The sequence below is a fragment of the Rattus norvegicus genome, chromosome 3 (genome assembly GCF_036323735.1).
Source record: "Rattus norvegicus strain BN/NHsdMcwi chromosome 3, GRCr8, whole genome shotgun sequence".
NCBI classification, from domain to species: Eukaryota; Metazoa; Chordata; class Mammalia; order Rodentia; family Muridae; genus Rattus; species Rattus norvegicus.
Window position 1 is genome coordinate 135,738,404 of NC_086021.1, and position 26,991 is coordinate 135,765,394.

The window sequence follows — 26,991 nt, forward strand, 5'->3', positions numbered from 1 at the left end:
TTGGCTAGGACGGAGCTTCTGTTCCCCCTCATTTCTGCATGTATTACTTAGAAACAAAAGCATCTCCCCCAAATCATTCATTCAGTGACATCCTATGATGTCAGAATGCATTCATCAACCATTATAATCCTATTATATCATTTTATGCTCTGAACTAGAATCCAATACTGTTGATTACTTTCTTGATTTTGATCAAGAAAAATGCTCACAGCTTTGGCCATGGTGAGCTGCTTGTTTGGCTTGGTCTCCATGTCCCTTTCGTGCACATCCGACACCTCTTCCATTCATTCTTCCTTTACCTCTTCTTTCCATTTGAGCATTTTCTTCTTTCATGGTCTTTCTTTGTCACTGGCAACTCTAGATCAGGAGCCCAGGCTGCTTTGTAGAAAATCGTACTTGAAATCCAGTGTCCTCTCCTTGGGTCCCCTCTGCGTCCTAAACCATAGAGTAAACATAGGTATGAACATACATTAAGTCATGTGTGTTAGAAACTGTGAGTTTCTAATGATGGCTCCGACTTCAGTGTGAACAATAGGGTTCATTGTGAAGTCTCTCTTCTATTCGTTGTGTCTTGTTTGCTTGTGTGTGTGCACATTCCCAGGATATATGTTAAGAACTTAGCAGAACGGCTCCTGGTGAGGAACGCATCTACTAACGAGCATACAGTGTTTTTTTCTCTGTAACAGTAGCCCTACATTATCCAATCAAACGATATTTCCAACATTTCTTTAACCAGGTCATCCCTTCTCGTCCGCATGGCTCTCTAACCATGTGTAGCAAGCATATTCATTCCAATGTGTCTTCTCTCAACTCCCCCTATATACTGCCTCATTTTCCTTTTCTCTTAAAAATTCTTATTAGTTTTAGAGTTTCTATGAGAGCCTGTGAAGTTCCCTAGCTTCTCTGAAGCATTGAAGACCTGACTCCTAGTTCGCAGCTCCTGAGAAGTGACCGAGGGCTCAGACCTGGTCAGTGGAGCAATCCACTGATGGATCCATGGTTTGATGGTATTATTGATCTATGATGGAAACTAGGAGGTAGGTCTTATTTGGAAGAACTGGATCACTTAGGCTGTCCACTTAAAGAGTCTCTCTCTCTTTCTCTCTCTCTCTCTCTCTCTCTCTCTCTCTCTCTCTCTCTCTCTCCCCCTTTATAAATTATATATTATGTCTCTCTGTGTCTCTGTCTCTCTCTGTGTCTCTGTATCTCTGTCTGTCTCTCTCCCCCTCCTCCTACCTGTCTCCTCCCCATCCCCTTCTCCCTCCCTCTCCTTTCCACTCATCATGGAGTGAGCATGCTCCATGATGCTGTGTTTCACCACGACCCAGAAACAACAGACCCTTGTTTGTGGCAGGCATTGTCTCCTGATGAGGGAAAGCTTGGACACTCACCTTTTCCATCCTCACGACTCTGTTTCCACCTCTTCCTTTCTCCCCTTGCTTAGCTGTTGCTTGTATTTCTTTCGCAGTGTTCGGAATACCTTTTTCTCATATAAAGGGCAGCCTATATAGACTTAGATCTCTTCCTTCCTCTTAACAGCATACCCACAGGTGCTCCCTCTGAGTGCAAGCCACCATTCTTTCTCCTGTGCTGCAGAGCCATCTGCTTTGTGGTTGCAGCTCAGCTCACTAAGCCTCTCTTACACATTTGATTTCCCATTTATGATTTCATAATTTCTGAACTCTGCTCAGAGGGACAGGGTGACGTCAGCTGTGTCTAGTTCCTCATAATCTCATCCACAGAACGGAGTCTGCTCTCGTGCTTTCCTTTTCTTTGGTTTGATGAGTAGCATGCTATCTCCATGTTACATGTGTGTATATGAGTAGCTTTTGATGGGTGGCAGGTGTTATCCCCATGTTGCGTGCTTGTACATGAACCACTTTTGCTGTGTGAGGGTCACTGCAATTTGTCTTGTGTTTTCTGCTCCTTACCAGGTCCACCCTTATCCATGAGATTTTGATATTTTGCCCATCATTTTGTGTGTTCGTGTGTGCTGAGGAGTAAACAAAAAGAGACAGGAATGATGGCTTACACCTTTAATCCCAGCATGTGGGAGGCAGAGACAGGTGGATCTCTAGTTTGAGGCCAGCCTGGTCTGCAGAGCAGTTCCAAGACAGCCAGGTCTACTACACAGTAAGACCCTCTTAAAACAAGGCAAGCAAATGCTAACAAAAAAATCTAAAAGTAGTCATTTAATGAATTAGTTTTAAGAAAACATTCCTATAAAAGAAAAGCTGCAGGTTCGTGTCATTTTATTGTTGGATCTGTCATTCATTTTAAACAAAACAGTGTCATTTCTGCTGGCCAGAGTTTTGTCACTGTGGCACAAACAAATGCCTTGTAACAAGGAGAAGGTTGATCTTTTCCCACAGTTTCTGAGGACTCAGACCATGCTGACTGGCATTGTCTTCCAAGCCTGGGGTGAGTCAGAACTCTGTGGTAAAGGGTGTGGTGCTCACCCTCAGTAGCCAGGAAGTAGAAGGAAGAGAAAGGAGAGGTCACAGACAACACACCACTAAAGCACACTCTGTTTTAGACTTAATATGTGGCTGAGTGGGTAAAGAAGCCACACAAACCTGGAGGCCTGAGTCCAATCCCCAGAACCAATTTCACAAAGCTGTTCTTGGACCACTATATGCATGCTGTGGTACATCCTCTCATCGGGCGGGCGCGCTCGCGTGTGCGCACACACACACATACACACACACATATATACACATACACACATACACACACATACACACACACATATATACACATACACACATACACACACATACACACACACCACACACACACATACACACACACCACACACACATACACACACACCACACACACACACCACACACACACATACACACACACATACACACACACCACACACACACACCACACACACACCACACACACACATACACACATACACACACCACACACACACCACACACACACACACACACACACACACACACACACACACACACACACACCACAATAGTCAACAAATTAGGAACATGAAAAACAGAGCTCTACAGGATCAAAAGGTGTAAAATTCAATGTGAAACAAAGCTCGTTTGTAATCCTCTTAGTAGGCAACTGGAAAATAAAAGTCAGTTTGTAATATACTCACAAACATGAGTGTCTTATACATATATTCAACAGTAAAAATTCCAAAGCATAAAAGACCAGTGCACAGAACATTACAAAATACCCACAGAGAAGTCAAGACATTTTTTAAGTCATGGCGAGGCACCTATCACATTAGTGTATGAGATTTAATGTTGCCGTGAGACGTCTCCCCCGCCTCCAGAGCCAGCTCCACTTCAGTCAAAACCTTGGAAAGAACGTTTGTAAACTCGCAAGCCCGCTTGACAGTTTAAACAGGAACGAGAATGATGTAAAACAGCTCGCAGAACTTTGAAGAAAGTGGAAGTCACTGAGGGCTGGTGCCAACTGATTTCAAAGCGTGTGCTGAGATCGTCCTAGTTCAGGCAGGAAGTTAGGCAGGCCACCAGAGCACGACCAAGCCCACTTAGCCACACATATCTGTCCACTCAAATTCTGACATGAAATGAATTAAGTGATGAAGAGGACTTTTTATTTTAAATAGCGAGGTAAAGTAGATTCTGAAAGGAAAAGAAACAAGTTGTGGTGTGTTTCCTACTCCATACACAAATGCTCATTGAAGACCATCATAGGCCTGAACATAATCAGGGGAACTGTAAAATCTCCAGAGAAAACAGGAAAGCATCACCGGTATCTGCTGGAAGCCGCAGTAACCACAGACTTCTTAGGAAAACACAGAAAACACCAATCATTTACATTAGCTATTGATAAATTGCTCTTGTCTGAAAGACACCCATCAGGACAGAGGCAAACACTAAACCTGGGGGAAGTTACTGGTAGTGTCTGTGTCAGGCAAAAGCTTTTATCCGGAATGTGTGAAGAGCCCTCTCAATGAAATAATGAAAAAGATATGATCTAAGAAAAGTTTTCACAAAAGACTTGAAAAGACACCTCATAAAAGAAGATAAAAGAGGAGCTAATGAGCGCCTGAAACCTTGCCTAATCTCATTAGTCATAGAGAGCTAGAAATCAAAACCACAAAGAAGAACCAACACCCACCCACTGACGCATATCAACCGAAGTGCTTGATAGCACTCGGGCCCCAGTGGTAACGCAGGGCAGCCCTGGGTCTCAGAACCAAGACGTTCTAAATGGAAACCCAGAAGCTGAGGACACAGTGTGGTGGCAGAGCATTCATTCACTACCATGCACAAGGCCCTGGGTTCAATCACACACAGACACAGACACAGACACAGACACACACACACACACACACACACACACACACACACACACACACACACGTGCGTGCTAGTCTGGGAGTCTCTTAGAATGTTGAACGTACACTTATTCTATGATCCAGAAATTCTGTCCCTAGAGATATGGCCAAGAAATGACACTACACGGCTCAGAAACAGGAGTGTTCCTAGCAGCTCTATTTATAACCCCAAGTTGGAAACTGGAAACCGAATGTTTATAGATATGAAACTAGACACGTAAACTGTGGTTGATTTCACATAGTGAATCATGTGACACAGCATGTGTGAGTTCTACAGAAGGGCCTAGTGATGTGAAAGAGTTCATACCAGATACCCCATGTATGCAACAGTCGAGGAGGAACACTAGCTAAGGGTGGGGTAGTACAGTAGTCGCGACTGGAGACGGAGAGCTGCTTGGAGAAGCTCAGAAGTCAGCGGGGGAACACTGTCTCTTGACGATTGGCATGGTTCCTAGGGGTATGTGCACATATGAAAAAAATCACTGATGAGTGTTGGGTTTTTTTTGTTTTATTTTGTTTTGTTTTTGGTGAAATGACTCAGTCATTAAAGTGCCTGCCATGCAGCCATGAGGACCCGAGTTCAAGTCCCAGCATCTAATGTATCACATACCTGTAATCATAGTGCTGGAGAGGCAGAAATGAGTATCTTTGGGCCTTTCTGGACAGCTAGTCTTTCCAACGTGGGGAGCTCCAGGTTCAGCAAAAGAGCCTGTTTCAAAAAAAATGGAGGGCAATTAAGGAAGATACTGATGTTGAACCCCTGTCCCCACATGTGTTCACATGAACACATATTCATGCATGCACCTCCTCCAAACACTTTAAAAGTCGTTGAGCAGCAAACTTAAGGTTGATACATGTTTCACATCTAACTGTGCATGTGGCATATCTCAATGACAGTACTTAAAGGTCTCCCTCAAACAGGGCATCCCAGGGGCTAGGATATATACACGAAAGTCATTTTTCTATATAAGTTAGAAACATTGTCCAGCAGATAGCCTTGTCTCCCCATGTGAGAAAAAGAATCAATGACTAATGGCGTCAATGAGGATTCACTAGGGTCTAGCCTGTGCTGGGCTCTGTCTTAGACACTTTCCAATATTACTCGGAAAAATAGTAATGGATCCCCAGGCCACCCCGCAGCATAGAATCTGCAGTCAGACTGGTGACAGGGCAGACTGCGATAGATGAGCGGTGGAGGGCCAGCTGCGACTGCAGACAGGTAAACCCAAAGAGCTTAGACATTCTGCTGGGACCTTGCTTTGAGGCCAGGCCTCAGGAAACAGGGCTTTGGTGATCTGGTGAGGATGAACGACCTATAGTTCCTTGGAGATCTCCCAGACCAGGGTTGGCACAGGGACAGATAAACTGGCTCATGCGAGAATGCCCCTGTCACTCCGCTTCTGGGTACCCTCTCCAAAGGCGGTAGACAGATCCCTGTGGTCAGTTGAGGTCACAGTCCTCAGTGATGCTCCTTCCACTGTGAGCCTGGGCTAGATGAATTGAACCAATAAAATAATCCTTGCATGTGCCCTCACTGGTTTGATGCCAGCTCAGTGGGGCAACAACCCTTCTGCCTGCAGGGATGTCAGTTAAACCACAGTCAGGCAGGGAAACTTCTGATTCCACTAGGCAGACTGAAGCAGCTGGTGTCAGTGAGGACAAAGCATTTGAGGCTAAACACGGGGTGACATGTGGCATTGGTACCCAGTCTAAGTTCAGAGAACAGAAGCAGACTGTCCACGCGAGGGCACACATCCGACCTGCTAACTTGGAAGACAGTGCTACTCCAGATTCAGCCTTCCATTCTAGAGGCTGACAGCCCCTTGCTGACTTAGAATCCTTTATGGTAGCTCTTGTGGACCTGCTTGGATTCTGCTGTCCTCCTCCATCTGCCTACCAGCATCTCAAGCCTTTAGCGCTGCTTCCTATATGTGTGTTGGGGTTAGTAGGTAAACTGCTTGCCTAACATGCCTGAGGCCCTGCGGTCAATCCCCAACATCCTATGAGACCAGTGTACATTTGTAATCCTAGTACCTGAGCGGTAAAGGTAGTAGGTCATCCTTGACTACTTAGGGAGTCTGAGACTAACCTGGGCAACAGGAAAAGAAAAAGAAAGTAAGGTGGTCCTTAGTTCAGTGGAAGATACATAAATGCTCAGTTGAAACTTAGGATGTATATTTAAGTAAAGAAGGCTGGACAAAAAATGGTTATGGGTATTTTTATTTTTAACTATGTTCTTGCTTGAAAAAAAAATGTTGTTTATAGGACTCATACATACCAGAAACTGTGAAAGTTGAGGGCTCTAAAGGAGGTCAGAGAACCAAACCAGACAGATTTCCATGGCATGAGCTAAAGAGACCAGTAAGGGAGGTGACAGGGCTAGCTGGTGGACTCGGGCATCCTGCACATGGCACTGAGGATCTTCTACCTTCCCTTCACGAGATGACTGTGACACAGGTGTCCTGTGAAGATCCTCCTCTCATCAGGGCTGCAAGGGTGACCTGTGTAATGACCACAGTCACCAGCAGCTCAGACGAGTGAGCCTCAGCTGAGACAGCAGCAGGGAAACCAAGGTGTGGTTGATGGAGCTTTGGGTCATTTGATGGAGACACAAAGGTGCTGTGGGGGCTCCAGCTTACATCCTGTTTCCAGAATGACATCACCAAACAAAGGAAGACCCTTCAGAAGTCCCAAATCACGATGGGAAAACACAGCCGGGTCAATGATTCTGTTCAGATGCCTCTTCTCTGAATTCATCTCTGACCCTCGTTTTCTGCACACCATCCTCACCTCTTGCTCATCTGCTCATTCCTCTACCTGCCACCCAGGCCCTTCTCCAGCAAGCTGCTGCACGTTCAGGAGAAAGATCTCTAGGCACAATACATGTACATAATCATAAATGTGCATTTTCTGCCTTCTGTGGGCTAGGAGAGGTCACTAAAGGCAATCGGGTCCCATGGCACAGTCTTCAGCGGGATGGGGAGTGCAGGCTGTTGAAACACAGTCTAGCTGACTGGACTCCAGCCGCACACATTGGTGCCTGTACAATGTATTCAGACCCTGTAATTGTATTCTTCCACTTCTTTCCCTGATACAGCAGCAAAGGGGAAACTCTGCAAATGAGGATGCTGTTAGGAAAAGGGCCAGGCAGCAAGCATTTATTTACAAATCTGTTACAGGAGATTATCAAGATCCATTTCAGGAGTTGAGCTTTCAAAAAAAAAATGCTCTAAATGACCAAGGAGAATGTATCACCCATAATCATTTTCTATGGGCTAGGTAATGAAAAGCAGACCCTTCATTGGACATGAAAGCAGGGGAAATTAGGAAGTAATATATTCAATTGTAGAAGCCCTTTGCCAAGACTGTATTGATTTCATGTTCTGACAACTTCAGTTAAATCTCCATGGGAAAGCACTTTTGAAGCTGATCACATCTAAGACATACGTGTTCCCACTGCTTGGACTCCAGGGGTGGATGGAAGTGGTGATGTCTCCATTGGGGATGCGGCACTCCACCTTCTCTTCGGGACGTGTTCATTTTGATTGTGGGAGAGTTTGGGCTGCCATGGTGGGAGAGGCTGGCCCCCTCTGCTGAACCCACTCTATTTCTCTGCTTCCCTCTTTGGGTGTCTTCCATCTACAACACCCAATCCTTTCACGTGGTCATTAGCTCTGGCCAGACCCTCAACCTTGTGGTAGGTGCTGAGGTCATGTGACCAGCCAGAGCGGTACCCACGCTCCAGCATCAAGGATGTCCCAGGAAGGCTGTGCCAGCTTGGTGGGAGGGTGGAATAAAACACCAAAACAATGAGAGAAGATACTGGGGAGCTTCCCGGAGGAGGCAGGATTCTTTAAGCCAGGAGGAGGGATGATCAGAGAAAGAAGACATTCTGGTAGAGAGAATTGTGTGCTGAAATATCTGGATAATGTAGCGTTTAGTTTTTGCTACCCCACTTTAAGCTCCGGGTGGACCCTGCTACCAGCCCTGCCCAAGTTCCCTCGGATCCATGAATGAGATGCACGCACGCTCGCACGCACGCACGCACGCACGCACGCACGCACGCACGCATGCACGCACTAATTTATTTTCAACCTGCCTTATTGGCTCCATTGCTAGGCGCTTCAATTCTCCTGTGGCTAACATGCCCTTCTCAATACTCTTAGCTCAGCACCTTTTAATCTGCCCTCGGTTTAGTTGCATTTCTAATCTCTTGCCTAGGGAAGTGGCTGCTCTGCCTAGATCTCATATGGCTGGTCACATTTTCTCCCTCCAAAGCATAGTGAAATCTCCTTTCCTCTTCCTGCGTCTCTTAGCGTGCCTGTGGGGTCTCGGGCGTCCTGCCTCTTTCCTTCTCCCAACAATTAGCCCCTGGCATTTTTATTGGTAGATCAAGAACCAATTGAAGAACAGAACCTTAGCCTCAAAGGTGGGGAATGGGAAGCTTATTAGGTAGAGTGCTTACCTAGCATTTACAAGTTGCTGAGCCGTTCCCCAGAGTTGCACAGACCAAGTGTGGTGCCCCACGCTTGACCTTAGACACATGAGACCCTATCTAGAGAAGACAGGGAAGTATGTGTCATAGAACTGGACACAGATCTGGGTGTGCATGCGTGCCTGTGTGTGTGTGTGTGTGTGTGTGTGTGTGTGTGTGTGTCTGTGTGTGTGTGTGTGTGTGTGTGTTGGCAAGATGGTACCTTTGCTGCTGTGGCCAGTGTAGAAGAGTTTTGTGTGAGTAAGGATGTGGGTCTAAGCCACATCTCAGACCAAGAACAAGGTGCTCAGTCATACTCCTTAAAACCAGATACTCCTGTGTTCCAGGATGTGACTTAGAGACAGTTTCTGGGTTCTTCTAATCCTCCTCTGTAAAATCAGAGTATTTTCTTACATATGATAATCTCATTCTGCCTGTGCTTGGCACATGTAATGTGCTTAGTATATTTTAGGTACCAGACCTTTCCTACCATTGTGACATCTACTCTGTCTGGAACATGTGCTGGGAGTTCCAACTCTGCACCTCAGGACACTCCCCCAGGCAAGGTCACCACATTGTAGAGAAGGAGGATTCTGGTGCAATAGAAGCTGGTGCAGAGCCAGGCAGGGGCAGGCATTGATCTGAGCAGGGGAAAGAAAGAGCAGGGTGACAGAGCAGAGTGCCCTGAGATGAAAACCTGCTCTAGTGTCTACCAGGGGGCCACATTCTGGAGCCAGGAGCATCTACTCTGGGGCATCTAGTTTGTGTAATAGGGCTTCCCCATGGCCAGTGTGACAGCTTAATGGATAAGGGTACTTGCTACCTAGTGTGAATATCTGAGTTTGAGCCATAGAAACCCACACATTGAAAGGGGAGGAAATGTTCCTTCCAGAAATGACTGCCCTCCCCCAAAAACTAATAGGATTCTCCAAAGGAGCAGAACCAAGGAGAATATATATATATATATATATATATATATATGATTAAATGAGAGGATTTATTGCATTGGCTTATGTTCTCAGAATAGAGTTTTGCTGCCTGGAGAACTTTGTAAGCTGAGAATCATTAGCTGTAAGACCAAGAAGCTAGCTGCTTCACGCAGAGAGAGGCCAGTGGACAGTGAGCAAACACTGAGCCTCACCAGGACCCAGCCAGGAACAAATCAGGAGGAATTGACAAGAGGACCGATGAGCTCGTCTGCCTGGCTGAAGACATGGTGGGCACAGAGCATCAGGGCTAGGAGAAGACCTGGGCCAGGCACTTATTGCAACCTTGTGGGAAGTCACTGTAGGAGCCTTAAAATGGGTTTCCAGGGAACAACAAAAAAAGAGGCAGAGAGTACCCCATGGCTTTGAAGATACTGAGGAAAAGTTCAGGGCCGAGATTGTAAAAGGGAGGTGTTTGGGTCAGGTGACCTTGGCAAGGAGAAACCATGACTATCCACACCTTCAGTCCGTGTTCCCGTGGCGCAGGCACAGTGCTGGAGTGAAATGTGCTGGCCCACATTGCACTGGTCAGGTCCGGAAGGGATCCAGGTGCCCCTTAAATACCCAGAAGAGGGAAAATATCAGTCACAATGCTGGCCCGCAGAGGTTTACCTAAATGTGCTTACATTCGCTCAGAACCAGAGAACAAAGGCAGGCAACCAGGGCCCTGCCGTGGCTCTGTGGCCAAAGCTTGGGCAGGTTCTTGCTGCCCTTCCTCTCTGCTCCCACATTGAGAGTTAAACTATTCCCAACAGAAGGGTATGTTCAAAACCCAATCTTCGTGATCTGTGAATGCCAATTTAATTGGAAAAAGGGCCTGTGTAGCTTTAACCAAGTTATAAGTAAGGAAACCATCATGGGGTACATGGACTTACTCCAGGATGTCTGGTGTCCTTATAAGAAGAGGGGAGATACACAGAGGCAGATGCAGGGAGGGAAGCTGTGGCAATGGCCTCCAAGATTAGAGCTACACGGTGGTAGACCAGAGGGCCACCATCTGAGGCTGAGGAAGGCAAGACAGCATCTCAGGATAGAGTGGGGCCTGCTGACACCTTGCTTTCAGACCCAATGTCTAGAGTCATGAGAACATCCACGTCTGTTGTCTCAGGCACCCGAGACTGTGGTCATTTCATAGAGCGACCTCCAGAAGCCAGGAAGCAGTTCTCACAGCTGCGTGGTTGCTGGCTTGTAGGTGTGGAAAGAACAGGAAAATAAAGTCATGTGCTAGCCTGGGTGGGGTCTTTTCAGCAAAGTGGTGACTTCCACAGAGTACCCTGTAGACAATTGTCTGTTCTCTCTGGCCCTGGAGGCTGCACACGTAACCCTAGTGACAGAAGAATTTTGTAGAAAATCATCTTCTGTATACAAGTATGCATATACACACATACAGCATTTATAGAGTGTGTAATTTTTAAACTTAACTACCCTCAGGGATTTGATCACTGAGTTTGAACAAATGCATGTGGTCAAATAGCTCTCATCAAATCTAAACAGAATACACCCATCACTCCAGAAGGTCCCTTCAAGCCACGTTGTCACCTGTCAATCTCCCCTTCCAAACATAGCTCCGCACAGCTCTGCACTTTTCTTGGCTATCGACTCACCGAGCCATTTCTTTCATCTTCATTTTGCATAATTTATTGTAAACTGAATAGCAAGTCTTTTGTTTCTGGCTTTTGTTACTTTACAAAGTGCTTCTGAGATCGTGCAGCTGTGGCTGTGTATACGTGGATGTTCCTTTTCGCTACAGAGTAGACTTTCTTTATAGGATCCATACAATGTATTTGCCCAGTAACGGATTGCTAGAGTGAGAGCTGTTTGGTGATTATGAATGAGACATTTTCTTACAACTCTACATAGACAACTGTTTCAATTCCTCTGTGCAAATACTTCAGAGTGGGATATGCCTGGCTTCTCTGGTGGATACATGCTGAATTTTTTTTTAAAGGAACTACCAGACTGTTTCCAAAGTGGCCACAGCACCTTGTATCCCTACCAGCAATGTGGCCTCTGGCAGCTGACCATCCTTGCTAACGCTCCGATCACCAGTCTTACTCACTGTCGCCATGGTGGGTGTGAAATGGCTTCCCGCTGTGGTCTTGATTTGCATTTCTCAAACCCTCTCTGTGTGTTTATTTTCCATTTCAGATACAGATGGTTGAAGTGTCTGCTCAAAGGTTTTGCCCATGTGTTTAAACGGGTTTCCCTTTCATGGTGTATTTTTATATGTTATTCCTTTCCACTTGTCTATAATACTGCATATATATATATATATATATATATATATATATATATATCAATGTGCTGTATGAGTAAAGGATTTATTAAAATAAAGCTTTCCATATCATAGCTCATGAACTTTCTGTCTAACCCAGTGTGGCTAAGATTTTTCTTCCTGTGGTTCCTAAATTCCTGTAAGTATAGCTCTAACATTTAGGTCAATAAATCACTTTTGCCCAAAGTGTGCAGCACAGCCCCAGCTTTGTTTGGGTTTACTTGTGTTTGTGCATTTGTCCTGATAATATTCATTCAGAATGTTACTTTCCCATCTTCAATTACCTTAATGACTGTAGATGTGTGGCTGTATTTCTGGGCTCCCTGATTGTTCATCCCTCTATATTTCTATCCTTATCCCAGTTACATACCCCTGGGTAAACTGTAACTTTATCAGATATTTAAATCAGATCACGTGACTCTTTCAAGGTTTTCTTTTCACAAAATCACCTTTGACTGTTCTGGTCCTCTGCCGTTCTCTCACAAGTTCCTACCAAAGCTGAAAGCTGAGTTTTGATGGGCACGTGTTGACTCTGCACATCAGGATGATAAGTGACACTGTAGCAATATAAAGGTTTCACATCTGGGAACACAGTAGTATCTCCTTTCATTTAGGGGTCTTTGTAAATTTCTGTATGCCAAGGATATGGCAACCCCAGAGGAAGACCAACAATGTCAACTAACCTGCACCTCTGGGACCTCCCAGAGACTGAGCCACAACCAAAGAGCATACAGAGGCTGGCCCAAGGTCCCAGGCCATATGTAGCAGAGGGCTACCTTGTCTGGCCTCTGGGAAAGGATGGGCCTAATACTGAAGAGACTCAAAGAACCAGGGTGAGGGGATACCTGGGAGGGGCTGTCCTCTCAGAAGTAAAGAGGAGGTGGATGAGGGAAGGAACTCTATGAGAGGACCAGGAGGGAAGGCATCATTTGGAGTGTAAATAATTATTTATTAATTAATTAATTAAAATTTTTCTATATGCCATATTTTTTGATTTTCATGTATACATTTACACATATTTTGTAAATATTTCATGTTTCTAAAGTTACCATAATATTTCAAAAGTATTTTACTTTTTATTTATGTATGTGTATGTCTGTGTAAGTGTACAGTGCACTCATGCATTTCCTGTGGAAGCCAAAAGAGGGCATTAGATCTCCTAGATCTGGAGACACAGGCGGTTCTGAGCTTCCTACAATGGGTACTGAGATCCAAATTTGGATCCCCTGAAAGAGTAGTAAGTCCTGTCCTCTTAACCTCTGAACTGTCTCTCCAGTCCTAAAATGGGATTTTATTTCATATTTCTAATCGGTCACTGCTGGAACATAAACACAGAGTTGGTTTTTTTAAACATTAATCTTATACTTTATGACTTTACTTAATTGACTTAAAGGTCTGTAATCTTTACTATATATTCCTTGGCACTTTCTTTATAGATGTCTAATCATGTATTTTTAATATTTTTAATACTTTTGTTTACTGCTTTCATTTTTTTTCTTGTCTTATTGCCCTGGCTAGCTCCTCCATCACTATGTGAAGGAGAGTGGGAGAGGCAGAAAGGTTTGTCTTCCTCTCCAGAGGGAAAAGGCATTTATTCTTTTACTATTGAATAGGTTTGCTAGCGGAGGATGTTTTTATTGATGGTCATCTGTAAGGAATGTTTCTAACTGGTACACTGCTCACATCCATTTGAGGTCAGTCTCTAGAAACAAAGGGAAATCGGTCTGATCATTTACACAGAAGGCATTTCTCCAAGCCCTCCACTCTGTATCTTGATTGTGCTCTGAGTGTGTCCTTTCATGGACACTTGCAGGACAGCTGCTGTTTGCAGGCACCTGGTCACCTGTAGAAATGCAAGCAGTACAAGTGCGAGGGGCGGCCTTCACATAGTTCCCCACACTAGGTCCACTGGGAGCCAGTGTAGTCCCCTGGTAGGAACATGAGCTTTGAAGTCTCTGCCAAGTTCCAACTCCACTGTCTGGGTCCCCATCTTCTACTCATGAAATAAAAATATCAGTAATTACCTACCCTGAAGGCTCCTGGAGATTAACTAAGTGAGCCAATAAAATTAAATGCTTAGAAAGCAGTGCCTGGTGCTGGGTGCACTTTAAGGACTCCGTTTGGATGTGCCTCATTTAAACACGCACAGGTTTGCAGTCGCTGTTTGCTGCCCAAGATAAAGAACAACCGTCACTTAAAAAGTCTTCTTGCTTCTAACCTCCCACAAGGTATTTTAGGTGGGAGGGTTGATTTCCTTTGTTTTGCAACGTTGCTTATTTGGTAAATAAGTCTACAAAATCCCCTGCACTGGAGACGGGTGTTAGGACTGTGGGCAGAGGCATGCTCCTGTCTGAGGCCAGCATATTAGGGAGAAGGTCTAAGGATCCCCCTAGGAGACTGAGGGGACCCGTGCTCTGTTGATGCCCTTTCTCTCTTTCTTGTGGTCTTTGAAGAGGCAAAGAAGGCCCCAGAGTCTTTTCCAGCCTGTTCCCTGTCCGTGTTTTCTGTGGATCTGGCCAGTGAAAAACTAACACCCCATGTCATACTGCTTTTAAATGGTGCCCTGGGTTCTATCCAGAGCATCTATCTGCACAGCGGTTTGTCCTTCCCTTCTGCCTTCCTGTGATCTTCGGGAGAGCCTAGCCCTGGCATTAGTCTGTAAGATAATGACCAGTGTTGCCAGACGTTGTTTGCGAACTTCCAGGAACTCCCGTGAATATCCCACAGTGTGCTTAAGAGAGCCACTAGCCTCTGGCCTCTGCTTTGCCTTCTCCATTGGAACAGTGACAGCGGTACAAGGGTATAATGATTCAGCACTGACAATGTCTGTCCTCGCCCTGGCCCACCATAAGATGCCCTGTCAGATGTGGAGTTGGAGGATCCCATGACATGCATGGCTCTCCTGACCATGCCCACTGCCCCGGGTCCTCATATTGAATTATACATGGCAGAGGCTTTCTGCAGAGCTGTTTTTTCCACTAGCACACAAAGCAGGACTGGAGAAGGCATCTGACACAGTGAGAGCTCCAGGCCCTGCAGAAGCTGGTTACTTTCCAACCGAGAGGCCTGTTGGCTTGGAGGTGATGTCAGTGGGAAGTGGAGACCTCAAGTGTAACTTTCTATTTGAGAGTTAGTTCCTTGAGAACATACACACAGAATCACTCAAAGTTTAATATCAAGGGTTTTTTTTGTTTTTTGTTTTTTTGGGTTTTTTTTTTTTTGTTGTTGTTTTTTGGTTTTTGGTTTTTGGTTTTTTTGGGAGGGGTTTGGGTTTTTTTTTTTTTTTTGGTTTTTGAAACAAAGAAAGAGAAGGAGGCACAAAGAAAAAGTCAGAAGTGCCAGATTGCCAAATTTAACTTTCTACTCTGGTGAGATAAGATGTGCCATCAACATCTGACCCACAAGGTCTCAGTTGAACAATGTCCTGTGGTAGCGCCAGTGATGTGCACAGACAGCCAGGGGTTCCTGTTAACTCCTCATGTGGATCAGACACAGAGACCACTAGATACCAACTTGTGAGATGTTACAGACCCACAGGGAGCCACTGAAAGCAAAAGGATGCACCCGATGACAGTGGACGCAAGGAGGGACAGGGGAGTATTCCATCTAAACAGTCAGTTTGGCCTTCGGGCACCACGTGTGGACCTATGTGATAAATGGACACAGTTTGTATCCACTAAGTTTATATCTCTATACCTCTGTAATAGTGCACCTATCACACCTCATAGAGAAGCGTCTTCATGCAGTGGCTGGTGTTTAACACAGAAACTCACAAGTGGTCATAGTGCAGAGAATAAACATCTGTGGAATGCTCAGCCACAGTGGAACATCTGTATCACCGCCCCCATCCTTACAAAGTTTCAGGAGCTGCGGTTAAGGTGGCGGACAGAAGTGAGGGAGGACTGGAACGAAATAGTATCTTTGTGGCAGGACCTCTGCATGAACCCACAGCAGCCATGGTGGCCTGCATCAGACCTGAGCATGATCAAGTCATGCAGCACTCCAACCTGGAGGAGAGAGGGGCTCATGAGCCCCATGCCTGACTTAGGACCTATAATCAGCTAGTGGCTTTCGGGTGGGGAGGGAAAGTCAGTTTCCTTTATTGGGGATGGCTCCTGGTAAGTTTACCACACTATAGTGAATGTCTCCACACCCAAGTTGGACTTAGCGGGTTATTTAAAAGAGGGGGCATGAAGTTGGGAGTGGGGAAGTGTCAGTCAGTCTGGCAGGGGCTAGGATGTGGACTAGGAGGTCAAAACATGAAGGAAAATTCTTAAAATCTCACAAAAATATTATATATAAAAAGAATAAAAAGAATTGTCAGCTTCTGGTGGGACATCTATGTCACCAAATCTTTGAGATTATGGCCAAAGAGGGGACAAGAGATGGTAAGAGGTGGCCATGGTGGGTGACTGCAAGCCAACAGTATTTTCTGTCCACAACACACTTAGAAATTCACAGTTGTGAGAGCATGCATGAGACCAGTGCATGCTCAAGCCAGGCAAGATGGCAGCATGGACGGTGGTGGGGCATGAAATCTCACCCCCAGTCGGGGAGCTACGGCTATTGTTAATGGTTCCTGGAAGAGGGAAAGTCTTCTTTAAGGGGATGGCCCCTGATAGGCTGGTGACATTCCAGGGGTTGACCCTACACCCAAGAGAATTGAGCAACTCAAGTTTGACTTGATAATTTTTTTTAAAGACATAAAGTTGGATAGAGAGGAAAGTGGGGTGGGCCAGGGAGGAGTTGGGGAGAAGGGGATTGAATATGAAATGTTCAATGCATTGTATGAAATTCTCGAGGAATTAATTAAAATGTTATTTTTAAAAAATCTCCAGGAAGTGACTAGTTCCAGGCAAACAGTCTCACTGTGTTTATGCATGTGCCCAGATCACTCAAATCCTTTCTTTCTTACTTTTGTTTTGTGGTACTAAGGATTGACCCTCAACACACACTAGGCAAATGTTCCACTACCAGGTCATACTACCTGTGTTCTTTCTTTTCTTCTTTCCTTCCTTCCTTCCTTCCTTCCTTCCTTCCTTCCTTCCTTCCTTCCTTCTTCCCTCCCTCCCTCCCTCCCTCCCTGTTAGGGGGAGACAAGGTGCTGAGATTAACTGTGAACTTGCAGGCCTTCTAACCTCAGCCTCTTGAACAACTGAGATTACAGGACCCACCCGAAATTACTCCTTGAACACGTGTTACCTCTTAAGTATCAGGAATGACTCAGACACTATGCCTGATGTGTAAGGATTTCACACACGCACATGCACACCACACACACACATGTGCACGGACACACACATGTGTGCATACACACACACACACACACACACACACACACAGGCACAGGGACTAGACTTCCTAGTCAATATCCAGGACATTCTTCCGTGCACCAGTTGCTTTTACAGGTCATTCTCTTGGTGACTTTTCACACTGCCCAAGCTTAGTGTTGTCCTGACAGTTTGGATATTTACTGGGTCTGTTGATAAGGCCTAGTAAGCCTAAATCCTTGGGAGGCTGGGGCAGGAAGATCACTAGTATAAGCCACCACAGATAACTTAGTGAGGATCTGTTTCAAATCATAAAGAACAGGGTAGTGTTGGGTGATGCCAATCAGTCCATTGAAGAGTGCTTGTCTAGTATTCATGAGGAGGAAGTTTCAATCCCCCCACTACGCACAGTCCAAAAACAAGAAAACAAAAGACAAAGAGAAAATACAAGTTCATTTTTCTCTAAATAGTATTTGTGGATATTTTCCCTTCCATTTGACAGGTGGTGACCGAGAAGGGGGACTTCTTCAGGGCCTGGAACTCCTGTATGCACCATGTCATCTCGTTGTCTCTGGCACACGTTCACAGAGGTGAGTTGGCTCTTGTTGAGTGTTCATGGTTGAGTGGCTCAGGGCCCTGAATGCCACAGGGGAACTAAGTCTGTAGAAGGGAAATCTTGCCACCAGTCTGAGCCTCACTGCTGGACTTAAGGCCCCAAGGAACTCCAAGAGACTTGAAGCCTGTTGTAACTCAACTCCCCACTTAGTAGGAAAACTAGCTAGATAACAGTCAGAAAGCCCACCAGGACCCACTTACCAGGCAGGAGCTGGTTTGTACACATCAGTCTTCCCAGGGCCTTTGTCCAACAACATCTGGAATCCCTGAATAAATAAACGGGGGAACTATAAATACTAAAACAAAACAAGACAAAATATGAGACTGATACAAAGGCCACTGGCTAAAGAGTTCCAAGCACTAAAATGGCTGATTGAATCCAGTCCTTAAATTAGGTAACTGTGTCAACCCATGAGTCCATGATTCTCAACTAAAGATGGTTTTACCTCAAGGGAATGTTTGACCATGTCTGAAGATGCTTGGATTGTTTGATGGGAGCAACATTATTGGCTGGTTGTAGGTAGAAGCTAAAATAAGTGTTAACTGTCCTATAGGTCGGAGGCTAGTCCCCTATAGTTCATTATGTAAATAATGCTGAGACTAAAAATAATCATTTTGCCCTAAGGACACAAAATTAGCACAAGAAAATGAAACATTAAGGATTTGGATTCTTCTAATTGAAATTATTTAATATTGAGAATCATTTTATTCACAATCTGATTTCACTGTCTAGTAAAAGGTATTAAAAGAGAAAGACCAGGCTCTCACAAAGCCTACTTGCTGTGTGGGGCTTCTTCCATCACGCGGGGCCCCTGAGGGTCATGTGGAGCAGAGCCAGGTTGAGCCCCCCCACACACACAACTGCAGGGACATGGCTCCAGGGCTTATCATCTCAAAGGAGAGACTTCTTCAGTAGATCTGCTAAAAGTCAGGGCAGGCATTATGGCCAACAACCCAGGAATTAGCATATTTGAGTGAACTTGGCCTTCCCACCATACTCCCAAGAACAGTATAGTTTCAGGGACACCCAGCATCTCTCAGAGCTGAGCCAGAGGAAATGCTTTCGGTTCAGATGCAGCCTGGCTACTTCCCTCTCTCTAAGGTTCAGCCATGTGCTAGAGCAAGCATCATAATTCAGAGCACAGGCTGGAGTGAGGATGTACTGGGAACACAGGTTCTCCATGGAGAAAGGAAGCAGGAAGTCCCACAAGAAACCCTCACGCATAGTGACCCGACCCCGCAGGAACCAGCATCGTCTCAGCAGCCTTGACTCTGATTGAATTCTTATCTTCTGCTCCTTGGGACAAGGAGGAGGAGCAAGAAAGAGACAGACAGGAAAGGGAATGGGGGAAAGATTTACATCGGGTTCCCTTATTTGGAGATCCAGAAATTTTATCTATATGCCCGGAAATGAATTTGCTGTGAGGAAACTGATCATAGTAACTGATCTGAGAAACGACTGGTATAAACCAGAATGCCAGTTTATTCATCAAGTCAGAACTCACCTTCAGGTCATCTGCAAGTCATCCCTCCCATGGGCAGAACATCACTTGGAATTGAGTGGTGACCAAGGGGGTATGGCAGGTCACGCCATCGGCATAACTCATGCTTTCAGGACTGGCTGCCCATCTGAGGACCTACTGTCAGCTGCCAGTGATCCTGTAGGTCACAGGCTACCTATGTCCCTGCACCACAGTGGTTCCAGCCTCATTTGCTTAAGAAATGTGTGTAAATCACCTTCTTCTAGTAGAGGTTTTGTTTGTTTGTGCTCTGTATTTGTTGATTAGATTGAAACACATTGAACACAGAGCACCCCAATCCGTGCACCCTAGTTGAAGGCAGGTATGTCTCAGATCTCTATCCACACATTCATTGTGAATTCGTGTGACATTCATTGGCCTCATTCTGGGAGGTATTAAGACCCAAGTGCAGGGGATCTTCCTTCTGGGTCCCCTGTGTACTGACCACAGATACTATCCATCCCAAACCTAGCTCTTGGGTGAAGGAAGTCTTTGACTCCCACTTCTCAAACATCTCTGAAGAGCTATTAGCTTTTCGTCTGGGGCTTATATGGCTCACCTCAGAAGCAGGACTGAGTCTTCCCATGGCTCTGCACATCACGAGTATAGTTAAGTTGGACGTGAGGTCTGAGGTCACTTGTCTGAGAGCTTGGTTGTCTGGTTTTGCGCCCTGGCTCTCCTTCCACCAGCTCTGTGACTACTAGAGAGACACCCAGACTCTCTGAGATTCACTTACAGAGACTGCGAGACTATGGCAAAGATGAATCTAGAGGAGTCTCTCAAGTCCCTGTCTTACCGTCTGACTCATTCTACATTCTACAGAATGCAAAGAAAAACACTGTTAATCAGTATCCTAAACAAAGAAACAAACAAACAGACAAACAAACAAACAAAAAAAAAACTCTTAGCTTCTGTAACTGAAGTATATCTTGTCCCTTAAGAGGAAGTTAAACAAGTGTGAGTGTTTGAGGTCTGCATGCCGGGAAGAAACATCAAAGGCCTGCTGTCTCCTCAGCACAAAAGAAATCCACCCCATTTTGAACTGTCAGTTGGCTAATTAAAAAAAAAAAAGAGTAATTGTTTTCAGAAAATTACCCTCATGTTTAAGACCAGATACAAAGTTCTTGGATATATAAAGAAGAAAATTATTTCGATGACAGTGTTTAGGGAACTCAGGAATAGTTTGTAATAGAAAACTCAGTGGTGCAAAGACTTAGGGGCTATGGTTATGTCTCCTGTGGGTAAGAATGCTTACTGTACGCATGTGAAGATCTATACAGCCAGGTGTGGCTGTGTGTCTCGACAACCCCAGCATTTGGTGGGCAACGAACGACGGGATCCCTGGGGCTCGCAGACTGCCAACCTATCTCCAGGTCCAACGAGAGACCCTGTCGTAAGGGAGGGAAGTAGGAGATCTAACATCCTCCTTTGCGTGCACTAGTGTGCACCTGTTCACACACTCATGGGCCTACACCACATACAAAAGAGCATGCAATGCAAAGGTCTGGACAGACAGACCTGTATCAGGCCCTCGGGGTAGGAAAGAACACATAGCTAGGGCAGTCAGGTAGATGGAGCCGGTGTCCCTACCTTCACATCCTGCCACCCTCCAGCAGAGGTCTCCAGGGGAAAGGAAAATTGCTAAGAGCCCAACAGTCTTTGCTGACCTGCACAGATGTTGTCTGCAACGCTTTTGAAGGAAGAGCACACAGGAGAGAGGGGAAATCAGTCTGCTAAGACTCAAGCCTTAACATCTCCCCAGATGGAAATGAACTCCGAATCGAGCCAGTTTTATTAGGAACAAATGGGGACGAAACGCCTACTGGCATCAGTATCAGTTTGTCACCTGAAGACTGGGGAAAACTAGGCTTGAGATAAAAATGTTAAGCAGTCTCCAGTGGCTTCTGGAGCGGGATGTAACCATTACAGTGATAAATTGATATTTTTCTGTGATGCACGGATTTATCTTGCCCTGGAAAGAGCAGCTCTGAACCTCATGGTATCTGAACCCCTAAGGGTGTGCCCATTCCAGGCAAAAAAAGGAAAGTAAGCCTCATTAAAGAAATGGCATCATCCACACTTCCCAGCTCCGTGCAGAACCGTCTGTGACGTTTCTCAAAGCTGGTGAGCCTCGTGTAAGCAGGAAGCCCCTCTTCTGCTTCTTAATAAATTGCCTGATAATTTTGAATGTCCGTGTTGAGGGCAAGTTGTAATTATAATTAGAACACAGAATGCCGAGGGGTTCTGCCTACCGAGAATTAATTTCAGATTCCTTTCAAGGACGTGTGTGTTTTGAAACAAGGCTTTCTTTGTTAATAAAAACATGAACACATGCATTATTTAAAACAGTGTGTCGTGTTTTGCCCATTAGTGTTGATTCCAATATTCTTCGTGGGGTTAGCACTTTCTTCCCAGTTGTGAATGGGGTTAGTCTTTGGACAAATTACATTTGTCTTGCTTAGCTTACACTTGAATTCATTTCCTATAAAAAGTAGCACCTCCTTGACTGCCTTTTAACAATAGGGAAGCACCGAATGCCGCCTCTTCAACACAATCCTGTGTGCATCTAGGAACTTGTCACCCATTACGACTACCGACGTGTCACCCCCAATGCCACTCTCAGCCCTTAAACCTAAAGGACAAGGTTGTCCTTTGATAGAACCAGAGGTTTCAAGTAAACTCATCTTAGCGTGTGAATAATGGGTTTTGCAGTGTTGTGTTGTTTCTGCTGGAGACTGAAGGGTGGAGGGGTGCTGCCAGAGGGGTCCTGTCAGAGGCCCTGTGCCAGCTGCCATGATCTGTTTCTTCTTTCGACACTGTCCCCCATCAACCTGTAACACAAATTTTACCACAGTGGCTCATGCAGATCCATATGTCTTAGTTTCTTTCACAAAAACAATTTAATGGAGAAAGTTTGCTTCTCCCTCACAGTTCGAGAGCACAGTGTTGAGGTCAAGGCAGTAGGAGCTTGAAGCAGCTGGTTACATCACATCCACAGTCAAGCAGAGGGAATGAACATAGGCTGCTACTCAGCACTGCCTCCTGGTCTCTGTATAGCATCCTAGCCACAGCGGGAGGTTTCCCCACCTCAATTGCCATGATTAAGATAATTCTTCAGGGAGATTCCCAGGGGCCCATCTCTCGGAGTATACTAGATTTTGTCTAGTTGACAATGGATACTAGTCATCACACCAACGAGATGCAAGTGGCTAGAAGGAAGGAGTCCTTGGTGCTGCTGTACCTGGTTCTGTCTTCTCTGTGTCTGTCCCCATCGTACACATGAATGGTGGGACTGGCCAGGGATCTAGGATACTGAACGGGCGGATGTAATTGGCTGACCGGTCTTTGCAGAGCTGGTCTTTTGGAGATGCCAGGAAGGGAAGGGATGGACCAGCTTTGTTCTCTCTCTCCTAGTCAGATGCTCAACTTCAGACCCATGAATATACGCTGTGAGTGAAAGGTGCTCATTGTACCGGGTCCACACTCTACAGAATACACTGTGGCTTCTTGGGGGAATAGTTACACATGCTCTGTGAGAGCCCAAGAAGTCCTGGGCCTCTGGGCCTCTCCCAGATGAAATCAGAAAAACCCAGAAGGTAGTGATGTGGTAGAAAAGAACAAGAACCCATGTTCTCACTACACATGTTCAACAGGGACACTCTGAAGGTGAAGGCCCAGGGCAAGCCCCTTACATTAACTCCATTTTAAATGGCAGAATGCCTGGATTCAGCACCCACCACCCACATAGGCAGCTTACAGCTACTTACAACTCCAGTTCCAGGGGATCTGGTGCCCTCTTTGAACCTCCAAAGTCATCTCCATACATATGGCACACAGATATACATGGACACACAGACACAGACACACACACAGACACACACACACACACACACACAAATACACTTTTTTAAAAATCTATACTGTCTTGTCAACAGTTGCTCTTTTTTTTTATTGGATATTTTATTTATTTACGTTTCAAATGTTATCCACTTTCCCAGTTTACCCTCTGAAAACATCCTATCCCATCCGCCTCCCCCCTGCTTCTATGAGGGTACTCCCCGACCCACGAACCCACTCCTGCCACCCCACCCTGGCATCCCCCTAAACTGGGGCACCGAGCCTTCCCAGGACCAAGGGCCTGTCTTCCCATTGATGCCCAACAAGGCCATCCTCGGCTACATATGCAGCTAGAGCCATGGGTCCCTCCATGTATACTCTTTGGTTGGTGGTTTAGTCCCTGAGAGCTCTGGGGTGGGGTGGTCTGGTTGGTTGTTATTCTTCCTATGGGTTGCAAACCCCTTCAGCTCCTTCAGTCCTTTCTCTATTGGGGACCATTCTCAGTTTAATGGTAGGTTACGATCAACCCTTCTGTATTTGTCAGGGTCTGGCAAAGCCTCTCAGGAGACAGCTATATCAGGGTCCTGTCAGCAAATACTTCTTGACATCTGCAATAGCATCTGGGTTTGGTGTCTGTAATGAGATGGATCCCCATGCACGCCAGGCTCTGAATGGCCTTTCCTTCAGTCCCTGCGCCACACTTTGTCTCCATATTTCCTCCATTGAGTATTTTCCCCTTTCTAAAAAGGACTGAAGTATCCATGCTTTGATCTCCCCTCTTCTTGAGCTTCATGTGGTCTGTGAATTGTATCTTAGGTATTCTGAGCATTTGGGCTAATATCCACTTACCAGTGAGTACATACTATGTGTGTTCTTTTGTCACTAGGTTACCTTACTCAGGGTAATATTTTCTAATTCCATCTATTTGCCTAAGAATTTCAAGAAGTCACTGTTTTTAGTAGCCAAGTAGTACTCCATTGTGAAGGTGTACCACATTTTCTGTATCCATTCCTCTGTTGAAGGACATCTGGGTTCTTTCCAGCTTCTGGCTATTATAAATAAGACTTATATGTACATAGTGGAACATGTGTCTTTGTTATATGTTGGAGCATGTTTTGGGTATATGCCCAGGAGTGGTATAGCTGGGTCCTCAGGTAGTACTGTGTCCAGTTTTCTGAGGAACCAGACTGATTTCCACAGTGATTGGACCAGCTTGCAATCCCACCAAAAAATGGAGGAGTGTTCCTTTCTCCACGTCCTCGCTACCATCTGCTGTCATCCGAGTTTATGATCTTAGCCATTCTGATTGGTGGAATCTCAGGGTTGTTTTGTTTTGTATTTCCCTGATGATTATGGATGTTGAACATTTCTTTAGGTGTTTCTCAGACGTTCAATATTCCTCAGTTGAGACTTCTTTGTTTAGCTCTGTCCCCCATTTTTAAATAGTGTTATTTGGTTCTCTGGAGTCTTTGTATATATTGGATATTAGCCCTCTGTCAGATGAAGGTAAAGATCTTTTCCCAATCTGTTGGTTGCCATTTTGTCCTATTAACAGTGTCTTTTGCCTTACAAAACTTGGCAATTTTATGAGGTCCCATTTGTCAATTGTTGCTCTTGGAGCATAAGCCATTGGTGTTCTGTTCAGGCCATTTTCCCTTGTGCCCATGTGTTGGAGACTCCTCTCCATCTTCTCTTCTATTAGTTTCAGAGTATCTGGTTTTATGTGGAGGTCCTTGATCCACTTGGACTTGAGCTTTGTACAAGGAGATAAGAATGGATCGGTTTTCATTCTTCTACATGCTGACCTCCAGTTGAATGAGCACCATTTGTTGAAAATGCTGTCTTTTCCCCCACTGGATGGTTTTAGCTCCTTTGGTGTTCTGTGTTCAAGTAACCCTAGGTGAATAGGTTCATTTCTGGGTCTTCAATTCTATTCCATTGATCTACCTGCCTGTCTTTGTACCAATACCATACAGTTTTTATCACTATTGCTCTGTAATACTGCTTGAGGTCAGGGATGGTGATTCCCCCAGAGTTCTTTTATTGTTGAGAATAGTTTTCACTATCCTGGGTTTTTTGTTATTCCAAATGAATTTGCAAATTGCCTTTTCTAACTCTGTGAAGAATTGAGTTGGAATTTTGATAGGGATTGCATTGAATCTGTAGAAAGAACTCTGCATTTTGATTGGTTGTGGTTTTCTGTAATGATCTCCATTGCCAAGAGGAATTTCCTTGATGAGGGTAGAGACTACACTTATCTGTGGGTACAAAGACAAATATTTAGGATGTAATTAGAGATTATGCTGGTTTAGGAAAGTGGTGGTTTTAGGTCTCTTCCAAGATCTATGACTTTGCTAGCCCTGGGTAACCAGCTGGCTTCCCATATCAGATATGATTTTCCTCTTGTTGAATGGGTCATACGTCCATCTGGAGAGCTGTTGGTTATTGGCGAGGCATGTGTGTCACTACTGTGCCCTGGAGTTATCACATTGGATTGACTATAGTTATGTCTCATAAATGTTAAAGCTGGATGGGGTTGTTGGTTGTTCCCCTCCTTTGGAAGCTTTCATGGTGTCTTCTGGTCCCATGAAAACCCATCCTCAGGGAAGAGAATCAGGTCAGTTCCAACTCAGGGACATCTGGGCCCTGTGTCTGAAATGCCTAGTGTCTATAGATTTACCTCCTACCTCTGGGGGACAACCAAGGACAATAGCAATAGTCTATAATGTTTTGAGACTCTCATGGACAACCATAACCAGCAGCTCAGAAGAGGGCTTTTCATGCCTGACGTGAGAGTTTCTGTTAGATGGTCTTTGGCTCTTGGAGAGAACATTTGTCAGCCCAGATGGAAATTTTTCATTTGAACTATATATGTATATTTATACAACTCAGGATTTTCAGTTACTTTTAGGTAGATAGTTAATATGATTCCTTTTGACCTTTGTCAGACAGCTTTACTGCTCTTCTACCTTCCTTCTTCTATAGTTACCTTCCTCTTCCCCAATTAACCTCCCCTTTTCCATTTTCCTGATCAGATCATGTGTATTCTCCTTTTCTCCTCTCTATTGCTCCCCCCAGTCCCCACCATGTCAATGGTACCTTATTTTCTTGAATTTTGCCATTACTCCAGGCTGTGCATGCACATCTGAAGATTAGGACCTAGGAGCTCCAGATGAGAGAATACATGTGATGTTTGTCTGTCTGGGTCTGGGTTACCTCAGTCAATGTGTTCTTTTCTAGTTCCACCAATGTACTCACCAGGGTTAATGATTTCAATTCTCTTTACTGCTGAGTAGTACTCTAGAGTCTGTGTGCATTTTCATTTACCGCTCACCTGGTTAAGGCTGTTAGGTTCTTTCCATCTCCTAACTAATGTGAACAGAGCAGCAATGTATAAGGCTGAGCAGGTATCTGTGGCATCCTTTGTGCACACGCCCAAGAGTGACACATCTGGGTCACATGGTAAGCTGGCTGCTCAAAATCACTAAAAAGGCAACAGGAATTTGCCCTCCCTGGTTTGAAAATAAGCGTCTACCCCTTTGTTCCTCACCATGTGATTTAAAAATTATACCTTGTATAGTAAACTGCCAAGATCTGTGCCAGCCTTCTGAGCTGAATGTAAGTAAACATGTAGTGGAGGGGGAGAAGGACAAAGGGAGGGGACAG

The 26,991-nt window shown here is 45.1% G+C and overlaps 1 protein-coding gene across 2 annotated transcripts in view; it reads left to right on the plus strand.

The window, feature by feature from the left end:
• Nucleotides 1–26,991, plus strand: part of Acoxl (acyl-CoA oxidase-like) — a 305,952-nt gene that overhangs the window by 224,064 nt on the left and 54,897 nt on the right. For both annotated transcript variants that reach the window (NM_001106508.2, NM_001415677.1), the window contains one exon: nt 17,856–17,943. In NM_001106508.2, coding sequence (NP_001099978.1) covers nt 17,856–17,943 — 88 coding nt within the window. The remainder of the gene's footprint in view (nt 1–17,855; nt 17,944–26,991) is intronic.